General features: G+C 38.5%; 1 protein-coding gene across 1 annotated transcript in view; it reads right to left on the bottom strand.

The window, feature by feature from the left end:
- Positions 1-24,163, bottom strand: part of itga2.2 (integrin, alpha 2 (CD49B, alpha 2 subunit of VLA-2 receptor), tandem duplicate 2) — a 52,226-nt gene extending 28,063 nt beyond the window's left edge. The window contains exons 1-3 of the mRNA XM_041247127.1: positions 23,984-24,163; positions 11,186-11,309; positions 48-157 (exon numbers count right to left, since the gene is read on the bottom strand). Coding sequence (XP_041103061.1) covers positions 48-157; positions 11,186-11,309; positions 23,984-24,023 — 274 coding nt within the window. The 5' untranslated portion in view covers positions 24,024-24,163. The remainder of the gene's footprint in view (positions 1-47; positions 158-11,185; positions 11,310-23,983) is intronic.
- Positions 24,164-24,727: the final 564 nt, after the last annotated feature.

Here is a 24,727-nt window from a genome sequence, read left to right as displayed (position 1 = left end):
CCAGGCTTCCATTGTGCTCATTTGCTGTATTTAAAAGGTGTGCTTACTCTGTAAATGCAGCCTGTCACATGTGGTTCTGGATTGGTGCAATGGGCACTTGTATACATCTCCCATCCTGTTCTGTGTGTAGCCACTCCAGGGAGAGCCAACCAGCAACCTGGAAAGAAAACAGGCACTTCACCAGTGGGGTGTGGATTCCCTTCATATTCAATCAACATGTGATATAATGCAGAAACATAGTGCATGCACTTGGAGGCAGCAAACCTTTGACCTTGCGATCTTGAAAACTGCTGGTGTAACAAATGCAACTCACAACAAGGCTTTAAGAAATGTTTTATTAAGGCATGTTTTTTTTGTTTTTGTTTGTTTTTTTAACTCATTTTGATAAATTAGATCAAGCTTGTAATTCAAAGTTCATTCTCATTATTCTAAAGCAATGTTTAATTTTTACAAGACTCTATAAAACAATTATTTAAAATAGTCCTTAAAGTTCTGTGAATTACTATTGTTACCCATATATTGTGATATTGCTGTTTTCATCCGTAATAATCGAGTTGCATCACAGAATACTTGTGGCACCACTGTAAGGTGAGCTCCTGCTTAGTCTCTTCTTATAGACAGTATTGTTTAGCCAAGATTTACTCTGTTAACTTTCCCATGCAGAACTAAGCTTTTTAATACCTGTGGAAATAAAGAAAACCTCCATCTCTTCTGCCTCAGTGCTGATTGTGTCAAACACTTCAAAACAGTTTTCTATAAATTCAGATCCTCCAGGCTGCAGACTCAACTTCTAATTATGATGTGTATTTTAGAGACCACATCTAAGGACCAGCCTACTCTGCATTCAGCCTCCCTAAGTACAAATTTCATACCTATAATTTAATAAATAAAAGGCATCATTTTACCTGATCACATCCTTTGGTTACTATGTCCTGAAATAAAATGAACTAAATTGATCCTGGCCTATTGAAAAACAGCAAAGATCCAACCCCAGAGCTTGAATGATGCTCCAAACAGTACATGGAAGCGTTGGTTTGGGTCAATAAACTCAAAGTCAAGAAAAATCTCAAGTTGAGAAAATTAGACCTGAATGAAACCCAGCATGTTTTCAAAATGTATTATTCGCCAGTCTTTAATTAACTCTCTTTATTGTGAAGGGAAGAAAATACCAAGTTACAGCATGAGAAACAAACACCTTGGAAATACGCTTTGCATCGACTTCAAATAAGAAAACCAATAGTAAAGCACAAACACAACGCTAACTCTGTACTGTTTTTTCACTTTTACTGTAGAAGCAACCATTACCAGGCAGAAATAGGGACCAACATTGGACAGCCAGTGGTACAGGTGATACACCTTGTAGCAGGTGATGCGCAGTACCCTCCTCAACCTGTCCAGCTGCAGCCTGTCTGTAATCACCTGGTCTTATTTCAATCCCCTGATTTATCATGCCAGAATCACAATGAGATGATGCGATGCTCACAAAAATCCTCACGAGTCACCTAGTCTGCTCTGCAGAGACAAAATGCTTAATAAACTGCATATTCTGTGTCAGCCTCAATGGCATGTATTTACTCTGCACACAAAATAAACACAATATTCAAGTACAAACCGTGGATTTTGATCCATCCCACTGTTTCCTGTGTGAAACAAATCAAACCTTTATAAGCTTTTAACTAAACAGATCCTCACAACTAGTTTCGTTTGGACTAACTTACTGGTCACCCAGACCACCTGGAATGACACATTATGAATGCAGTGCTACTGTAAGAGATCTGTAACAAGCCCACGGGTCAGACCTTGAACAAACATGCTGTACATATCACAGGGGATTTCTCAAGAGAGCTGGTCATCAATGAATGGAACATGATATGTCGCTGTGTTCCAATAGCGGTGCAGGATTCCGAGACTTCAAGCATCTCCAATGACATCACAAACCATTGTTCCAAGCCTAAACAAGTCTGACTGCTGCTGATGTTTACATCTCTTTGAATGGACTATCCAGCGGTAGGAGGACCGAGCTGGCAGATTTCAACTTCTCAGCATCAAGTTGGTGGCATTCAACCAATCATATGCCTTTCTCTATCCTTTAGAATTTTACATGTCAAATACAATTATACTATAATAAATAAATTATACTTGTATAGATGTAGCGGAAAATGTCTAAAGAACTAATAATAAAGCATGTACATTACCATAAATAAACAGACAAATAATAAGAATGAAAACTAACAACTCAGGAATTTAAACCGTGTTTGATGTGTGTCTCTCAGCAGCCTGCGTGCAGTGTTTACTGAAGCGGGGTGGTTAAATTGAGCAGGTCAGCTCAACAAATTCTGAAAAAATGAATGGTGGCATTTGCTGTCAATCACACAATAATTATTTTTGATCTTTTTGGATTAGCTGTTTATAAAACGAGTTGCTGCGGTTCTACAGTGTACAGTTCAATGCGGCTGTGTGCGTGACTCCCTGAACCTCCAGAAGAGTGTTGTCTTTTTTAAACCAATCAGAAGGAACTAAAGTGAGGAGAAGATCACTCAGCGTGAACTACAGCCTGCGTCCATTTGTAGCATCCGTCTCAATCACATGCCCAGTGTGAATCAGCCTTTACTCTTATCTGATAGCTTAAGTACATTGTAACTATGCATAATAACATTGTAATGATGTGAGTAAGTACACATGTATTTACTAAGTAACTACTATGTAAATACACAGTAATTAGAGACACTTAATGTAAAGTGTTACCCTTTTTCTTTGGGGTTGTAAAGATGCTAACTTTCACATGTCTAAGTCAAGACTAAGGTGGAAGGTCTTTGTTCTCCTCAATACCAGCCACCATGTAAGATTCTGTTGTGATGTTGCAGGTAGTCATAACGATGAACTCCAACTCAGACGCCACAGTGCAGGGCTCTGGAGGATCTGCAATCCCTTGAGTTGTCAGGCTGAGGCTTCACAGTGTAGCTTGAAACCAGAGAGGCCCTGCCTAATACAGAGCAGTGTATAAATTATGCTTTTATCATGTGCTTCAAATCCCAGCATGTCTGTAATACAGTATACACTGTGACTATCCAGCCTCTTCAAATCCCAGCATGTCTGTAATACAGTGTAAGGAATTTTGTAATAGTTTTTGTGTTATAACTGATTATAATGTGTTATTTTCTGTTACAAATTGAACAAAGAAGCTGGGAGTGGTATTTTGGTTTTTGAGTTCAGGACTGTAAGGAAATGTGATCCATACATATTGTTAGAATATTTGGAATGTATGGTACTTTCAATGGAGAGATATTGAGCACAGAGCTTAGGTGGGGTATCTTGGAATGCAGTGTCTGTCTCAATAAATTGCAGATTGACTAAAGGGAGAGCAAATATGACCATTTATGGTCATTTGTGAAAGATGTCCTCAGTTCTGCACAGGGGGATTGGAGAATCTCATAGATAACAGATGTAAAGGAATATCTGTGAGGGTTTGAAACTTGCTATGACTACACAGGTATAGTGGAGAGGGGTCATAAATGACATAATTAAAAGGGTGTGTTTTGGAATCTATAAAACTGAAAATACAACAGACTATTCTATGATATACCAATAAATATTTGTAGTCGACAAAACTAATATTGTCATCCCAGCATGTCTGTAATACAGTTCTATCAATCTCACTGCAGCATGCCTGTAATACAGTATACACTATGCACTCTGCCTTCAATACAAGCATGTCTATAATACAGTATACACTATACCAAGCCTCTTCAAATCCCAGCATGTCTGTAATACAGTATACATATTGTTTATCCAGCCTCTTCAAATCCCAGCATGTCTGTAATACAGTATACACTGTGCATATCCAGCCTCTTCAAATCCCAGCATGTCTGTAATACAGTATACACTGTGCATATCCAGCCTCTTCAAATCCCAGCATGTCTGTAATACAGTATACACTATGCACATCCAGCCTCTTCAAATCCCAGCATGTCTGTAATACAGTATACACTGTGCATATCCAGCCTCTTCAAATCCCAGCATGTCTGTAATACAGTATACACTGTGCATATCCAGCATAATAAGCTTCCTGTGCTTTTTATAAGTGAATTGTTGTCTCTCATACCATTGTTTTATTTGAGCAAACAATCAGTTGTCGTTGCAATATATGAACACAACACATGAAATGCATTACAGTTACAACCATGCAACCACAACTGTATAGATGCTGCTGGTATCATCTGAGGAGATGTATTTTTAGGCTGTTGTACATTTTCAATGTAAACTGTGCTTCCTTTGTGGTGGAAGGGGCCCAAAAGAGTTTTTAAGAATGACATGACACACACACACAAAAAAAAAAAGCATGTTCTTTACAGAGCATTTCGGCAGACATCTGTGGGCTAATACAGTAGAGTTCAGAGGGCTCACCCTGACCGGAGGTTCACTGCTTGTGATACAAAAGAGTCACAGTGGGCTGTGGGAGTAAGGAAAATAGAATCCCATGCAGTCTAGCAAGCCAGTCACTGGAAACTCTCTCTATAGCATATTATAACATGAACAGGAAACAAGTCAACAAGTCATTAGATTACAATGAAGGGGCTCTATTCTCTTGAATGCTCCACTCCCTGACATGTCCGTTTAGGTCGGGCTATATTTAAATCTTCATTGAAAGATATATATATATATATATATATATATATATATATATATATATATATAATATATATATATATATATATACACCATATATGTGTGTATATGTCATCTGTGATATACACACACACATATATATATATATATATATAGATAGATAGATAGATAGATAGATTGATAGATAGATAGATATGTCATTACAGAATCGATTAATTTTTGTTTATTTAGTTTGTATTTCCAGTTAAAACTTTGACTTGACCAGTACATCGATCTGCAGCGGGAAACATGTGTGCCATAGAGGAATGAAACTTGGCAGGAACAAGCTGTAGAAGAAGGTGTGGTGCTGGCACTGCCATGCCCTGTAATGCAAGACCACACCAGTATCCTTTTCTCAAGAGCTGGGCACACACAACAAAGACAGTTGAGCACAATATACTGGACTGCACTGTAGATTTGTTTCTATTCCATTTTTAAAATTGTGTGGTTATTATATATATAAAAAAAGAAGGGAACAAAAGAGTTTTGCGTGTTGTTGTTTTGTTATCTCGGGGTTTTCTCTGTACCCTGTGTAAACACAAAACCAAGCCAGCGCTCCCTCAGGCCCCCAGCTCGCTGCAAACGGGATTCGAACCTGAACTCAGAGCGGAGCTGCTTCTAGGTGTCGTTTGAATTGTTTATTATCCAAAATTGGGGATTTGGGTTTGAATTATTTTATCTTTTCATTTCCTTTTTGAAACTTCAGCTTCTAAACTTATATTATGAATAAAAGAAAAACATTTTCTCCCTAGGGGAAGGAGAAAGGCTGCTTAACATTATCATTTCGGTGAAGATCTTTACGGGAAATCAAGAGCATTAACAAACAAAGGAAGTCCTTTAAGCTAAATATTCTCTGATAGACCAGGATTTCCAAGAGAAACAAGGAGCAGAGCACGTCCCAGGAGCAAGTAGTTCCCCTTGCTTTGTGCATGGCAGCCCTGATTAAATCAATGTAGCATGGCCAATCTACTGGCACCAGTTTCCAGATTGAGGGAAAGAATGTGGGGACACATCTAAACACATTGCTGGCCTTAGTACTGTGCAGGTTTTTGAGATTTCCAAGCCAAGCCCTATACTTTTCTATTTGCACCATTAACGTAGTACAGGTACTGCAGTGGCATTTCACTAGTGAACCCCAGCCCAGTCAAAGGGTTTTTGCGATCCATTGGGAATGCAGAAGGTTCTCGGTGAGGTCTCCCTGTTTGTACAGCACAGACTGCTTCAGGACACCTTGAAGTCTCCCTGTTTGTCCAGCACAGTCTGCTCCAGGACACCTTCAGGTCTCCCTGTTTGTACAGTACAGTCTGCTTCAGGACACCTTCAGGTCTCCCTGTTTGTACAGCACAGTCTGCTTCAGGACACCTTAAGGTCTCCTTGTTCGTCCAGCACAGTCTGCTTCAGGACACTGTCAAGAATTTCCGGACATACTCTTTTTATTGATATATATGCTCTAAACACACTCTTAAACTCAGGGGAGACGTTAAAGGAGGACAGAGATGTCTTAAACTCCTGTAGTGGCCTTGTTCGTGCACTGGGCTTGCAATGTATCCAGATTACTTTTTAATAATCAAGAAAAACACAGACTCATTTAATTTGAAGTTTTAATGAATCAGAGCAGTACAAATGCTCTTTTTGGTTTTTTAAATGCTTTAAAAGGATCGAGTGGTTACAAGCTACATTGTATCCCTGCTAATAGGAAGCCTGGGTGTTTCCAGTGCCTTTACAGGTTTAACAGCATTAGTACTTCAATATAAGTAATACGAATATGGTTATCATATATTTAGATCTTAGGCTATAAAATGGAAAAAGCTAAAAATGTCCACTGCTAAATTCTAGAACATTCAATAAATAAATAAATAAATATATATTTATATATATATATATATATATATATATATATATATATATATATATATATATATATATATATATATATATATATATATTCATCTTAATTACTAAAACATAATTTCGATACCTTATAGCAATGCATCAATATAAAAGAGATATTAAATTCAAATATATGCTTACCTTCCAGGATATGGAAGTGTAGTATAGGATATATTGAAAAATAAGAACTGCCTTCAAAAGGCAGAGACTTGACATCGACCAAAACAGCAATCAGTTTTTCAGAGATCCTCATAGCATGGACCACACAACTTGTAGTTAGCAAGTCGCACGATATCGAACAGGGTCTTTCTCTGGGCTTATATAGGATTTTGCCTCCATTGAATACATCAGAAGTCCCATCACTCACCCTTGACATTTCTTATCTTTAAGTTAATTGTACATTCTAGAATGATCTGGTCAACTCCTTTTTCAAAACTGATTGGATATAACTTCTTGAAAAAAAATACTAGAACATGACTTCATCGCTCTTTTTTCAAATTCCTCCTTTTTCTAAAAAGTCATGTGGACCAAAGTTCACAGAATCCTTGCTGTAATATAATGCAAGTATATGTGTATATATATGAGAGATGTTTTTAATGTGTAACACCAGCTCTATTGGATTATAATAAGCTGGATTAAAAAATATATGTCCCTCTGTAACAGGGAGAGATCTGTGCTGACTCTGCTGGCATGTTCGCGGGCTGCAGGAAGAGGGCGGCAGTCGTCCAACAACCGCCTGTGAGTCATGGCAGTGACACGGGGAGGTGGGAAAGTCTGTGTGTGGACTTTCCCCCTCTCTGAATGGCTGAGAGGCGCATCTTGGGAGATTGTTAGCCCTATAAATTAACGCTCTGTTGTTTCCTCAGATCTGCCCTTTTAAACACGTAGAGTGCGCTGAAACGCTGGTCCACGACCGAACGGAACGGAACGGAGGTTCAGAGCGAGACAGTGAGGGAGGGGAACCCTTGGGCAGATCCCTGAATAAGGATAGCTGAGCAGGCTAGGTATCCGGGTCGCACGGGCAGCAGTGACTGGGATATTGCTGCAGAGTGCAGCACCTTTTCTTTGTAGTTTTGTTACTGTTTTATTTTTCCTGTTTCTTTGTGCCTTCGATTTTTGCAGTATTGTTTTGAAGCACCTGCGAGTGCGCCTGAACTGTTTACCCTTGCTTGGTATTCCCGTGGTTCTGTTTACCATAGTTGGTATGCAGACCACGGACCAACAGCGCCCTCTGTGGGCTAAAGAAACCCAACGCGCCCCTGAAATAAAACTGGGCACCTGCGGGGTGTTTTCAATTACACCTGTCTGTCTCCTGGTCAGTGAATTACCCACACCCCTTCCACACCCTCTTAGCCATATGTTACGTTACCTCTTCAATGTGTTGCCAATGGGCCAGTTTAACTTCATATACAAATGTGTGTTAACAAAGTATGAGACAAAGACTGCCTTTGAATGTGGTACAGTGGTCAGTTCAGTTAGTTGCATTTAAATTCAAGCTATAATAAACATGTTAAGTATAACAGCCTTATTTAACTGTGACATTCTCTGACTATGCCTGACCTCTCTCTGTTTCAAAAAGTTGGCTGCTCAAGCAGGATTCAGACACCCTGTTTTCTTGCCAAGACTATTGTTTTGATTAATATGAAACACCATTGTAAGCATTTCTCCAAATTCACCGCATGAAGTTTGTTTTCTCCCAAAGAAAGTTGCTACTTACATGATAATAACTAATACTAGACACAGCTCCCTTAATCTGTGGAATGCTCAATACGACTGACTTAGATCATAGAAAGACACTGGATTCAAAACTGCAGACTGCCAAAAAGAACCTTCTATATCTAGCACCACTCTGCTTGCAAGCAGCTAAGGGCAAAGCTATTTTTCTGTAGGTTTTTTGTGTACTAAAATTATTCAATACAGTTTACACTATTTGTGTAATTTTTCAACCTAACAGTCTGCTTCAGGGCACCTCGAGGTCTCCCTGTTTGGACAGCAAAGTCTACTTCAGGACACCTTGAGGACTCAATGTTTGTAGAACACAGTCTGCTTCAGAACTACGATCACATTGTCTTGGATTTAAACAAACCAACAAAGCCATTTTCTTTCGTGTGGTATTATGTTCTTAGGCAGGTTTTAGTGTGTGGTGTTCTTATAGATGCTTCTGGTGAGAAGAAACAAGAAACCTGCCTACACTTGCTTCCTTATTACTCACATAATCCCAGGTGTATGTAAGGGTTTTACCACATCAAATGAGGTGGAGCAATAATTACACTAGAAAGACAAGCAGACACCCCCCAGGCATGCAATGCAAGGGGAATGGCATCTCTTAATGAAAAGTGTACCTGAAGTCAAATGAGGACTGCGACGTGGAAGAAGTTCACTTTACTGGGGACATTGTACCAGTTGAGAACAGCTTGTGAAATAGGGTGGGAGGTTAACTGTATAGAACATGTTTATAACCCTATGTGGCAAAGTGCCCGCCCCTGTGTGTATTTTGTGTTGTATGTTGTGTGTTAATGTTGGTGTATAGTCACTGGTACACCGATATAAACGGGTCTGTGTAACAACAGTGTTTAAAATGTATATTTGTATTTAGGCACGAGGATTGCACAGCACTTCATGTGCAAGTAAAAAGTAATAATATGCGAGCACAGGGAATTGCACTTTATCAATTCACATGCAGTTGTACCGAGACTCCAATTGAATGATTGATTAGCAATCGAGTCTTGGCACAGTTGCACAAAAGCTGCATGTTTTCACTCACTTGGGGTTGTGTGTTCAGTGAGTGGAGAATGGGATTGGAGACGGAGGAAATTGTAATAATAATAATAATAGTTAAAATAGAAGCTCACCGTGTTTTGTCTGTATAGTCCATTTTGTTTGCCTTTTTTGTTTTGGCTATTAGTGCCGTGTCCTGTGTCTTGTTTGTCTTACAACCTTTTATTCTGTCTGTCTGTGCACTATTAAATGCTGGGCGAGACCATTCGCTCAGCTTCACCAAACTCCATCTCTGTTGTTTATTTCCTGGTTCCTGGTTTCTGGTCTCTGGCTTACCCACGTAACTATAGATTCAGGTGAAGATTTAATACACGTGTTCTGTCGACAGCAGCTGCAGAGGGTGACGTCACACCAGAAACCAAGAACCAGAAAATAAACAACAGAGGTGGAGTTTGGTGAAGCTGAGCGAATCGTCTTGCTCAGCATTTAATCGTGCAAAGACAGACAGAAAATAAAAGGTTGCAAGACAAACAAAACACAGGACACGGCACTGGTAGCCAAAACAAAGAGATGAAACAAAACGGATTAACACTAAACAAACATGGTGAGCTGAAATTTTAACTACTATTATTATTATTATTATTATGATTACCTTCGTCTCCAATCCCGTTCTCCACTCACCGAACACACAACCCTGAGTGAGTGAATACATGCAGCTTTTATGCAGCTGTACCGAGACTCGATTGCTAATCAATCATTCAATTGGAGTCTTGGTACAACTGCATGTGAATTAATAAAGTGCAATTCTCTGTGCTCACATATTATTACTTTTTACTTGCACGTGAAGTGCTATGCAATCCTCGTGCCTAAATACAAATATACATTTTAAACACAAGTGTTACACTGACCTGTTTATATCCTGTGTACCAATGACTATACACCAACATTAACACACAACATACAACACAAAATACACACAGGGTCGGGCACTTTGCCACACCCTGAAAATAAAAAAGAAATCACTACCTCAAATTGTCTCTGACACCAGCTTTGTAAAACTACTGCTGCAAAAGGGTTATGATACCCAGAATTTTACTGAGAGAATTAGATTAATATGTATAACGAATATAAAGCTACATTCTAAATGGCTGGTTTCACAGATCCCAATTAACACTAATCTAGAAGACTTAATGTTAGTTTAGGTAAGGTAGTTCAAGACCAGTGCTAACCGGTGGCTGTGAAACCAGCTGAAAGAGTCTGGCTTTTATCATCTCGAAACCAAAAGCCATGTGACCACAATAAGGCAGCTGTGTCACACTGTGGGTTTCCATAACAATGCAAATATAAGCAGTTGCATAAGTGGTGGGGGCAGATTGAACCAGACTGTGGGATCATCATTCTTCTTTATGGAATGGTGTGTTTCTCATAACTCATATGCACTGTATGCTGTTGTGGAATGAACACTCACTGCAGAGTACATGTACCATAGCCTCCTTTGGAATTGCCTGGGCTTTTAAGTGTTATTGCTTCACATTCATTTACACAATGTGAAACAACTAAACAGCATTGTTTAAACAACTATGATTAAATGCTTCCTGCCCACACACATAGCTGAGCAGTGACTTAATCATTTTAATTAAAGAACAACGCAGGAGCACAGCCAACCAGCAGGTGGATGAGGTGTGTGGCTGCTTCACATCCTGTAAGACAATTACTTTACATTTTCAAATAGGAAAAATCAGAAATGAATATAATAGCTAAATATGGAAAGGGAATAAGAAATACAAAATGTACCGTAAATTATCCCAAGTATTGAAAAGTGTAAACAATACTGACAACTTGAAAATAAGAATGCATTCAGTTTAAAGTTTCACAAAGAAGCTCCTTTTTGCATTGAAGACAACACTCTTACCATTTGCTGCTGGCACTTGTAAACTGTTGCACTGTGTACCCAAACTGCTCAGAGGCAGGTCCTGTGAATACCTTGGCTCCTGATATTCCAACATTAAAAGCTTCTGAAATCCGAAGAATGCAAGCTGTGGAAAAGAGACAACAAAATGTAGTTATTGTGTCTTTAGTATGCAAAAACCAGACAATCCCATTTATTACATGTATACTTATAATCAAGTAGTTAATATTGAATTGACTACTCTGATCAAGTACATCGGCACATACATCCCTTCCATGTCTACAGTATGATGAGACGCAAGCATCTGCACCAACAGGACCCCTCAGCACACTTGCATTATTTTGGGGTAAAGAATGGCATACTGCAAGGGCAATGTTCACTTCTTTAGATCAGAGATTCTCAACGTTTTTTGAATCACGCCCCACATTAGCTGCTCCAGCTATAATCTAGCTGAACTGCAGCAGCTGTATGCTGCTCATTTATCAGTTCCTGTCAATTCATGCTTCAGACTCATGCTTTGGCTAGCAAGGTGCAGCTATTATCATGTTACCCAAAAGGAATGCTTGTGCCTCAAGCATGTATTATCAACTTCCAAAAGCTTCCGCATTATTTATTTATTTTTTTAGCTAAATTTTGACTCTAACAAGTGAGACAGTATGAAATGCAGAGCTTGAGTATTAGAACTGCCCATCGAGATCCATCCGCAAGACAAATGCAACCAAAACTCAATTAATAACTCAAACACACGTTTTCTATTATAACTTCAGCTTATCAGACAGTACATTCCAGCTGAAGGAGGCCATGGAGAGGAAAGGTTCATACCAAAATTTGACTACCTGGCTGGTAGCTTTCAGAGAGCTGTGTGGTAAGCAGGTATTGTGAAGGCTTTTTTTTTCTTGCAAACATAACTAGAAATGAGGGGTAACCTATGATGCCAGAATGAGAAACATCAGATTTGACATTTATTTCTTGGACGGCGTCCAGGTCTCCCATACTCCCCCGACAGAGACACCCTTGGTTAATGCTTGCTGTGTTCAACGTGAGATGGAGAATGCAGAAGAGTAGGAGAACTCTAACATGTTAGAACTCCGACACGTGAGAACTCCGACACGTGGCACAGACTGCAGAGAGAGGCAGCTTTAAAATGCCCTGGTCGGAGTACTATTGGTTGAAGCTTAACATGAAAGGGGGAGCTCGCCCAATCTTTGCATGACTTTTGGAGGTGGTTGCAAAGATTTACCTTCCAATCACATGGTCACATTTACACAGGTGTGTGTGTGTGTGTGTGTGTGTGTGTGTGTGTGTGTGTGTGTGTGTGTGTGTGTGTGTTTATAAATAATTAAATAAATAAATTATATATATATATATATATATATATATATATATATATATATATATATATGTATAGATCATTTATAAATATTAAATTTAATTTATATTTAAATTTCTCGAAAACAAAGAATTTCAGGAATAATCTTTTGTAGCAAAAGTTTTGCTTTTGTGGATGAGGAAATAAAAAGTTACAAGAAAAATTCAAAAAATGCTAATTCAAAAGTATTCATACCCTTTGATGCTATGATAGTATTGTCTACAAGGTGCTAGAAATTTCAACATGATAATGCAGAACCTAATTCCAGAAAATGCTGGATTGTAGGTGAACATTCTTAGTATAAAAGGGTTAGACATAGGAGGATTGCTGTCATTACCAATAAGTTAATATGGGAAAAAGTAAAAACATGAAAATCTTAGGAAGAAAAATATTTTTTGTCATAAAGCTGGAGAAAGATACAAGAAGATTTCAAAGCATTTGAGTATCCCACTTTCAACTACTGTTTCTATTATCAAGAAGTATAAGACACATGGTACAGTCACAATGATCCTCGGTCTGGAAGAAAGAAGGTTCTTTCACCAAGAACAAGTAGAAGAATTGCAAGGATGGTTAATAACAATCAGAGATTGACTGCCAAAGATATTCAAAGAGAACTGGCTGCAAGTGGGACTGGGGTTTCCATTTCAACCATAGATCAAGAATTGCATGGTGAACGATTTAATAGATTTTCAATTGTTGTGTGACCTTGTTAATTCTCTAAATACAATACACCACCCACTTCATATATTGCGGGTGTCAGGGTCCAATATAAATCCATTATATATCGAGGGTAATAAAAAATACCATACAACCATTCTCTCATTTTATCAGGGGCGTCAGAGTCCAACATAAATCCTCTACGCAATCCGCAATCTCATTTGTTGTAATAAAACTAACAGTGATTCTAAGTGAATTTGCCTATGTTTATCGCAGCTAAGGCATGCGCAGTTAGACTGTAAAAATGGGGAGCCAACTCCAGGACCGTGACATATCCGAAGCCGCAGTACAGCAAGGGGCGATATAACGAAGGGTGGGTGTATATGATTTTTTTAAATGCAACTGTTAAAAAGTACTGGCAGCTGTTCATTTACAGTTTTAAATGCCACAAAACATTGGCTTTATGTTGTTACTGTTTCTTACTAGGGGTGTTAAAAGTTAAAAGTTTAAACACTTAAACATTATCCAAATGTTAAACCTCTAGAGTTTTGCAATCAGCTCAAAATCAGGATGCTTTCCCTTCATCAGACACAGTCTGTTTGCTCAGTGGGCTGGGTTCATTCATGGAGGCAAAACAAGTGACGTTTCTGCCACGGGGACAGCACCACTGCATGCTCTTTTCTCAAGCATAGCAATGATCAGTGCACAAGGTACAGCAGAGTGCACATGTATTAGAACACAATGATCAGTGCACAAGTCCAGCAGTGTGCACGTGTATTAGAACACAATGATCAGTGCACAAGGTACAGCAGTGTGCACGTGTATTAGAACACAATGATCAATGCACAAGGTACAGCAGTGTGCATGTGTATTAAAACACAATGATCAATGCACAAGGTACAGCAGTGTGTAAGTATATTAGAACACAATGATCGGTGCACAAGGCTGAGAGGCACAAACTATTTTGTAGCATGTAAGTAGACATTTAGGAAAAGTTTCAAATATAATAGAGTCAACAAATACTGCCCATAGTCTGTATGAAAGAATGGCAAAAAAACATAGCCTGAAGTACCAAAAGAGTCTAGTTTCTCATATATACAGTATTTCAGTATGTAAAATATGAACACATCAGTCTGTCCTCTCTCTGAAATGCATACCCTGCAGGGACTAAGAAACCTAACATAAACTGTGCACAGGCAACTCGAATCTTCTTCTTATTGAGCTCAATAAAGACTAGAATACAAAGCCTGGATGCTATACAGCCTGACACCAAGCTGACAACAAATACAGTACCACAACAGTTTATACTTTCTATAGCAAATCAGTCTAACCAGTTGTACCAAAACATATAGGGTAAAGCAAATCTCCAAGCATGCCCATGCTTCATTCATTGTGGGCTCTCAGATTTTTCCATTTCTGTTAAGTACAGTATATGGAAAACTACAAAGCTGTATGTAATTCAGTATGTTAACGAAACACTATTTGGCAGGTTTCATTTGACTTTATGATGCATAATTTGTTAATTCTGCGGTTTGATGCAAGGCCAGAGCTGTATGCTTCAGTTTACTTGCTTTTGCATATCGCATATCTCGCAGAGTTTATTGTAAGCTCTTGTTATGGGAGAATAGTCCATTCGGGTAGCTCTAACCTTGTCACAACTTTCCCTGTTGTAAGAGACTCTTGATTCACTAAGGATACAAGGATACATTATTTTAATGAAATTGTAAGTAACTGCAGAGACAGAACAGATTCTGAACCGAACTGCTCGCGCAATGTTCTATACAATTGCTGCTTCACCGATAGGGTAATTGAGTTGCGAGGTTCACTGCTGTCTCCAAGTAAATGCCATGCCTGCTCTCAACTGCTCGCGCAATGTTCTATACAATTGCTGCTTCACGTGTACAATGAGACTGAGACAGTGTGGAGAAGCTATAAAAAAGGCAAATAGAATGTTAGGTTATACAACCAAGACAGTTGAATTATAATCTAGAGAAAAGTTATATTAATTATTTAATGCACTGCTATGACCACACCTAGAATAATCTGTCCAGGTGTGGTCCCCATATCAAAAGAAAGATATAGAGGCATTGGAAAGAGTACAGAGGAGAGTAACATGATTAATTCCAGGATTGAAGGGCATGTCATTTGAAGATAGTCTGAAAGAGCTGAATCTGTACAGCCTAGAAAGTCAGAGGTGACTTAATAGAGGTATTTCAAATGGTCAAGGGGTTTAACAAAATATCTGCTGGGAATTATTTATCACAGGTCAGAGAACAGAACCAGGGGCCACATGTAGAAGCTGAAGAAGGTCATATTCAGAACCGAGGGGAGGTGCTTTTTCACAGAAAGGACGGTGAACCATTGGAACAGGCTGCTGGACAGAGTTGTTGAAGCAGACACTATCGAATCCTTCAAGAAAAGACTGGATGCTGTCATTAACAATACTGTATATAATTCTCTCTGCAACCACAATAAGACCTTTCGCTAACTGCCCCGAGGAAGGGCGGTCCGTCTAGCCACGGATTCCCGGAGGTTTCATTTCCCCTACTATCCTGGTTAGGGTTTTTTTTTTTTTTTTTTTTTTTTTGGCTTGCTTGTTTGTTTGCTTGTTTGCTTGTTTGTTTGTTTGCTTGTCGTTTGTTAATTTGTTTGCTTGCTTGTTTGTTTGCTTGCTTGTCGTTTGTTTATTTGTTTGCTTGTTTGTTTGTCTGCTTGCTTGCTTGTCTGCGTGTTTGCTTGCTGGCTTGCTTGTTTGATCAGTCTGTGTTAAAGTACCTTTACTTGCCTCCAGGAGCTGCTCTTCAATTCCAGTTGCCTGTCACAGATGGATGGAACATACAGCCAAAGAGTCTTTATCGAATAGACCATCTACTTTGGATTTCATTTTCATAATGGTTTGAGTAACTGCAATAAGAGCCGTTCTGTATGTACTGTTTGAATGATAAACACTACATGAATACCAATGACAAGCATGATGATCATTACTGTAGCTGCCCAAGGTTAAATATAGGGCCTTTACTCCTTGGAAGAAGCTTTTTTTTATGCAGAAAGTACAGCAGTATGATATCTAGTCATGCCATTTTCCTGTCACATGAGGCATGGGAAACTTGTCATGTTATGAACTGCCATGTTGTTGTATTTCCAGTAATAAACTGGACATTATCCTCAGTGGCATGCTGTCGGAGGAATGCCACTTCCGATACCGGTAGGAGATAAAACAGTGTTTCAGTGAAACTGTGCATTTTTACAGGACAGGGTCTGAAACAGAACTTCACTGTGCATGTTTTGTACTGTTTTTTAAAGGAGAAAAAAATACCATAATTGTACCAGACTGGAAGCAAAAAAGACTGGATTAAATATTTGAAAAGTGTGGAGAATTTATTTACAAAACCTTCAGAACTGATTTAAGGAATGTTGATAAACATATTACATCAGTTTAAGCAGCACTTTGGACAATGAATAAAATAATAAACGCAAGTCAAACCAAATTAAGCTGGATTTAATTAAAGAACATGCGTTTAAAAAAATAAAAATAAAAAAAAAAACACTTTAACAAAACATTCCTAAAAACAGTCCTTAAACTAAATACTCCAGAGACAAAATTTGTAGATGTTTGTTTGAAATTGTGGAATATTAACATAGAAGCAAACACAGCTTTAATGCTGTGTACATGAATAATATTAAGTGTGATTAGTACGTATAATATATATATATATATATATATATATATATATATATTCAATATATATATATATCATATATATATATATATCTAAAACCTGAAATTGAGTTGGCAGGAGACTGTCTGGGGATTACTTTGTTTCTTGAAACAACATGTTCTTACCCCAGGCGTTTAAACATACATGGGATACATAAATACACAGCAAGCGGTCTGTATTTTCGCTGCTCTAGGTCCTTAATATACACCGTTTTTCCTCCCATTTCACATTGGTTATTACTTTCCCAAGAAGGGGGTCTAGTTGCTTGGAATTGACATTCTCCTGATGCTTCTCTACTAACTGCTTTGTAAAACGTCTGCTGGTGTTCAACTGCCAGGCCACTGCAATTGAAACGCTCTCCATGCCTAGTCTGCATCTCCACACTGTAACCACAGCGACCTGGAGGGCTGGCACTGACATTAACAAAGAAGGCCTTTAAATGAAGTGAATGCATATGACAGCACTGCCCTGCCAGTGTGAAGCTTTCCCATTGGCTCTTAACGGCCCTGTCTGTTCACCCAACAACGCAGTTCCACATGGCTGACTCTGCTTTGTGACCTTTGAGCTGGATCAAAAGTTTTCACATCCATTTGAGCAATTCAGAGTGCACCTGTGCACCTTTACCATCCATTACACTGTGCAACAAAAAAAAAAAAAAAAAAAAAAAAAAAAAATTTGTTCCTGGGTAGTAAGTGTTATTTCCTAATTGCTTATGCCTCAAAAGTATAAAAATGGCTATTATTCCCCACAGACTTTGCTTTTGTGACCAGGACAGTGATATTTCAAAAAATCACTATTTCCAATGGGAAAATGTGTGTCTTTTCGTTCACATAAAGTCAGAAAAAAACAACATATGAATCCAAATTAACATGTATTTATACTAAAGTAATACAAAGATGACTACAGAAGATTTAGAAGTGAGTAGTTTTTCGAGATTTACAATTATACTGTATTTACCTTTGCCCATTTTCCCATTGGAAATAGTGATATTTTGAAATATCACTGTCCTGGTCACAAAAGCAAAGTTTGTGGGGAATAATAGCCATTTTCTATACTTTTGAGGCATAAGCAATTAGGAAATAACACTTACTACCCAGGAACAAAAATTGTGTTACATAGTGTTATTAGTGACTTCTACATTGACCACTTACTTATTTCTATTACACCATGATAAAAAACGAAACATCGCCTCTGCTTCATCTCAAAAAAGTAGGATCCAGGGTAGTCACAAAAAACACATTTCACATCACAACAACATGACAGACTTACAGCAATTGAGGCTTTATTGTCAGCAAAACGGAACACATAGAAATACAGAACCGGACAAAGGCAGCTACAGTACCTCTGGATTCAAAAGTACATTTGCACCTCACCTCTTCTGTATAAGACTGAATTACAAAGAAAAGTTGTCGCTGGTCCTATCTATACCAGATCTGTAAATTCAAAATTATAGACATCATTAACAAGAAAAAGCTGATCCCTGTGACCTACACTGTGTGTACATGTACAAAGTATTTAACATACAACTAGACAAACAGTGTTCCTCCATAGATCCTTTACTAATTTCATTACAACAGCAAAAATGTAAGCATGCCATGCAGACCGTTGGATAGACAGACAGACTCCACAGACCCCTAGCTCTATACTGACTGTCTTGTGCTAAGGGCGTCACAATTAGACACGCAGTTATCAGGATATACAGTTTGTTCATACGGAATTGGGACAGAGACAGCTAGCCTCTTACACCCTGAGATTATGATCCACTTAATAATTAATAATCGTAGCAACTTGTATCATAGTTGGACAAGAGGTTCTCTATATAATGCTAAACACTAAAAGTCAGCTCAGTATTGTGGATTTGGTCTAAACTGTGTTTATATTTATGCATACAGAATTGGCAGACATTCAAAATAACGCAGTCGCAATTACACATGTTCTTTTTTGTTCCAACAACATGTCTTGGTTTGTAAAGGCATTCAGTACTGTGGAAGACACACAGGAGAATAAACTTCTTCTCATCGTTTGTTTTCAGTACCAGGACTTGAAGGCACGACACAGAACTCTCAAGGTTCCCTGGGGAGTTGTATAGCTTGCAGCCACACACACCAGCAGTCTATCTTGTTATTTACTGTTCTCGTAACAGGAAAAGAACCTGTGAGACCATTGTTTTATTTATAAAAGTGGCAGCTCTTCAGCGTTAAGCAAAGATTATTTGGTTGGGAGACCCCAAATCCAATTGAGGTGCAGCAAGAAGTGGTTATGGTGACCTAGAGGAGGAACAGCACATTCTCTACAGCACATTCTCACATTCTCTACAGTACATTCTCTACAGCACATTCTCACATTCTCTACAGCACATTCTCTACAGTACATTCTCACATTCTCTATAGTGCATTCTCTACAGCACATTCTCTACAGTACATTCTCACATTCTCTATAGTGCATTCTCTACAGCACATTCTCTACAGTACATTCTCACATTCTCTTTAATGCATTCTCTACAGCACATTCTCTACAGTACATTATCAGATTCTCTATAGTGCACTCTCTACAGTACATTCTCACATTCTCTACAGCACATTCTCTACAGCACATTATCTACAGCACATTCTCACATTCTCTACAGCACATTCTCTACAGTACATTATCTACAGCACATTCTCACATTCTCTACAGCACATTCTCTACAGTACATTATCTACAGCACATTCTCACATTCTCTACAGCACATTCTCACATTCTCTACAGCACATTCTCTACAGCACATTCTCTACAGTACATTCTCTACAGCACATTCTCACATTCTCTACAGCACATTCTCTACATTTCTCTACAGCACATTCTCACATTCTCTACAGCACATTCTCTACATTCTCTACAGTTCTCACATTCTCTACAGCACATTCTCACATTCTCTACAGCACATTCTCTACAGTACATTCTCACATTCTCTACAGCACATTCTCTACAGCACATTCTCTACAGCACATTCTCACATTCTCTACAGCACATTCTCTACAGCACATTCTCACATTCTCTACAGCACATTCTCTACAGTACATTCTCACATTCTCTACAGCACATTCTCTACAGCACATTCTCACATACAGCACATTCTCACATTCTCTACAGCACATTCTCTACAGCACATTCTCTACAGTTCTCTACAGCACATTCTCTACAGTACATTCTCACATTCTCTACAGCACATTCTCTACAGCACATTCTCACATTCTCTACAGCACATTCTCTACAGTACATTCTCACATTCTCTATAGTGCATTCTCTACAGCACATTCTCTACAGTACACTCACATTCTCTACAGCACATTCTCACATTCTCTACAGTACATTCTCTACAGTTCTCTACAGTACATTCTCTATAGTGCATTCTCTACAGCACATTCTCTACAGTACATTCTCACATTCTCTTTAATGCATTCTCTACAGCACATTCTCTACAGTACATTCTCACATTCTCTACAGCACATTCTCACATTCTCTACAGTACATTCTCTACAGCACATTCTCTACAGTACACATTCTCTACAGTACATTCTCTACAGTACACACAGTACATTCTCACATTCTCTACAGTGCATTCTCTACAGCATTCTCTATTCTCTACAGTACATTCTCAGCACATTCTCTTTACTACATTCTCTTCTCACATTCTCTACAGTACAATCATTCTCTACAGCACATTCTCACATTCTCTACAGCACATTCTCATTCTCTATAGTACATTCTCTACAGCACATTCTCTACAGTACAATCTCACATTCTCTACAGCACATTCTCTACAGTACATTCTCACATTCTCTTTAATGCATTCTCTACAGCACATTCTCTACAGTACATTCTCACATTCTCTTTAATGCATTCTCTACAGCACATTCTCTACAGCATTCTCTACAGCACATCTCACATTCTCTTTACATTCTCTACAGCACATTCTCTACAGTACATTCTCTACAGCACATTCTCTACAGTACATTCTCACATTCTCTATAGTGCATTCTCTACAGCACATTCTCTACAGTACATTCTCACATTCTCTATAGTGCATTCTCTACAGCACATTCTCTACAGTACATTATCTACAGCACATTCTCACATTCTCTTTAATGCATTCTCTACAGCACATTCTCTACAGTACATTATCAGATTCTCTATAGTGCACTCTCTACAGTACATTCTCACATTCTCTACAGCACATGCTCTACAGTACATTCTCTACAGTACATTCTCTACAGTACATTCTCTACAGCACACTCACATTCTCTACAGCACATTATATACAGCATATTCTCACACTCTCTACAGCACATTCTCTACAACATATTCTCTACAGCACATTCTCTACAGTACATTCTCACATTCTGTATAGCACATTCTCTACAGCACATTCTCTATAGTACATTCTTTACAGCACATTCTCACATTCTCTACAGCACATTCTTTACAGCATATTCTCACATTCTCTACAGCACATTATCTACTGTATATTATCACATTCTCTATGGCATATGCTCACATTCTCTATAGCACACTCTACAATATATTCTCACACTCTGTACAGCATATTCTCACATTCTCTACAGCATATTCTATACAGCACATTCTCTACAGCATATTCTATACAGCACACTCTCTACAGCATATTCTCACATTCTCTACAGTGTATTCTCACATTCTCTATAGCACATTCTCTACAGTATATTCTCACATTCTCTACAGCACATTCTCACATTCTCTACAGCATATTCTCTACAGCACATTCTCACATTCTCTACAGCACATTCTCTACTGTATATTCTCTGCTGGCCCTGAATGCAAACCATGATGTGGCATTATGCTGTCTTTTTACACTTGAAATTAGTTCCTGTTAAAGATGCCAGGGCACTCTCTCTAACCCTTGTGACCTGGTCACATTCCAAAAGGCCAATCATTTTGGCCTGGCTTACTACCAGACTGGTACTGAATTCCCTTACCCCTATATGGATAAAGTGACCCCTGCAAACTTGGGTTTGATTTCTAACTTTGCAACAGTGTTTATTCAAAACCTTTTTCTTTTTTTTTTACTGTTTTTTCCACATCTATATCTAAATCTATATCTATATCTATATACGTGAGATTAGTTCCAGAAATTAAGAGTTTAGGATTTTAAACTGCTTTACCCAAGCTTTCTACTCACATTGACTGTCACCTTTACCATTGCAATCCACTTTCAATCCACTGCAAAGAGACTGAGCCCTGGAGAGGAGGCTCAGCCTGGCAGCTCTGTGCACACCTGACCAGTAGGGGATGCACTGGAGTTACACAGTATTACAACAGTAAAGCACTGTGCTGTAGTAAACCCTACATGGTGTTGTGTAACTCTATACATGGAGAAGGGTGCTTGAGTGCATGAAGTTTGAATCCCATGAGCCAGGGATACTGCTTCGGATCATGTGGGGTAGGATCCAGCTCTTTAATTTTTATACTGCTTCTTAATGTATACAATCTGTTAAAACGGCTCAGCTTCAATCTCTACTCGCATTTACAGCGGTGTGCACATCTATTACAACACCTCAAGAGGTGTCCTTTGTATCGTTTATATACCTGCTTGCATGATAACTGCAGGGTGGAAGGATTCCATTTTCAATGAGTAATCACTGATATAGAAACACGTATGAAAATGTTAGACCACTTTGTGCTCTAATTAGGCATCTTAAACAACTTCTAAAAAGTCTCATCCATTTCACCATTTGTGGCTGTGTGTTCCTTTCCCCTTACTATTTTTAATTAATTGCATGATGTGGCCTATTAAAGTTATCAGTTCCATTAGACAATCACTAATTTGCCTATTTTGACAATGTTCCGTTCGAGTGGCTTGATTTCATATTCACAATCACAGCCAATTAAAACCACAGAGTTTATACACTGTGTACAATAGAATGGGTGTCAGAGCCTCACCTCTGGAGAATCACTGGTGCTGTGTGGGAGAGTATGTTTAGGTTGATGAGACACGTCACATGATGCTGTGGTTCAACATTTCTATTGGATTTGCCATAATCCGATGGGTGTGGCAGTGCCAGTTGTGTGCAACGCAAATAATAATAATAATAATATAATAATAATAATAATAATAATAATAATAATAATAATAACAACAGCAACAAATACAACTTCACGTTTTAGTAGGCATCTGTAACAACTTTAGCTTGTATTTGCATCTAGCATTTGAAAGCATTTCAAGTCACAATCAGCACAGTTTAATAATCCCATTCCGTCTGCTCTCACATTCAGGTTAAACGTTGCAAGTGCGAGATGGTGGGGCAACCAAACTATACTCTCTGCTTTTCCACGTTACACATTTTGCATGGTGTTTTACATATAATTTAGTATTTTATTTAAGTCTCAAACATAAAACCTTTTATTCAGCTTCTGAAATGTGGTCGCTGTATACATTTTCTAAATAACATACCATGTTCGTTTATACTGATGCCGCAAGCCTCGCAGAGTTCATTTGCAACGAAACCACATATTCTGTGTCTACAAATACAGCTACGAGTTATCCGTAATGTGTGGGTACCTAAGGGTTAACTCGTTTTTTTTTTCGTTTTTTTTTTTAAATCTAGCACTCTATCACTCACTGTGTCCTTTTTAAAAGCAGGATAAACTCCTGCAGCGTGAACACAACTTTAAATGCGCTGCATTAACGCAAGTTAGATTTCAGGTTGCACAGTTTGCAACGAACACTGGATTGGACTGTACTAGCCAACCAAGTCGAAATAATAACACATTGTCTATTTCTCATGGGACTTGTGTCTCAGATTATAAATTTGGTCCAAACTAGCAAAACCCCCTGCCCCCTCGCTGATATATATTTATCTCAGTAAACACACATTTTGTTTCAGTTGGAAGATTACCAAAGAGTATTTTTTCTTCATAACAGTAACTGGTTCTTCAGTCATTACAGTATATAAGAAAATAACTAAACCCCGCAACACGTTTTTGCAAATAATTATCAATATTATTTTCGTGCAATCAAATGAACATGTCCAAGCTTACCGAGGATGATCTGCAGTTGCAGCACACTGTTAAAATCCATGACTCCAGTAGTGGGAAAAGCAGGTCATTCAAATTGTTTGGTGTCTTTACTCTCTTCTATCCAACATTTCGCTAAACGCAACACAACTTTATTTGGATTCGTGAAGTTGGCTTGTGTGTACAGTATTGTTATCAGTGAGAGGGGCGGGTTTTCAGACTGGCAACGTCATCAGACACACCTTGCTGGAAAAACCCAAATCAAGAGGCAATATACATGCATTTCAATAGTGGTGACTTACACACACTGATTCAACGAGCAGTCATCTCATCCGTTCACATCACCGCAGTGGGAGATTATTGCGAGATTTCTGTAACGATTCCAAATAAGGTCAAAATGGAAGAGCAACCTTAACTTTCTGTTTTCATGTGACTACCTGGCAGAATATACCAGGCTGTTACACACTGGAGCCATTGTCCAAACACATTCTGAATGTTATACGGGTACTTTACATTTGCATTATACTTTTTTTTTCAAATTGTTCTAATTTTACAATTAAAACCAATTTTGCAACTGTTTTTTTTTTTAATCAAATTCTGTTTTAAACTGTTTTCAGTGCAATGGTTTCATTGTTCATTTGTTTCTCGTGTGTGAAGTGCTTTGGGATCCTTGTGATGAGAGGCGCTACAGAAATGGGTATGGTTGTTACTGCTGTTCCACTGGGCCTGTTGGAACCCCCTCTTGGCACAGCCCTGAAGCCAGCTGTG

Source organism: Polyodon spathula, chromosome 1 (genome assembly GCF_017654505.1).
Source record: "Polyodon spathula isolate WHYD16114869_AA chromosome 1, ASM1765450v1, whole genome shotgun sequence".
In the NCBI taxonomy this organism is placed as follows: Eukaryota; Metazoa; Chordata; class Actinopteri; order Acipenseriformes; family Polyodontidae; genus Polyodon; species Polyodon spathula.
The sequence above is the reverse complement of the archived record's forward strand: the minus strand, read 5'-3'. Positions and strand labels throughout refer to the sequence as shown.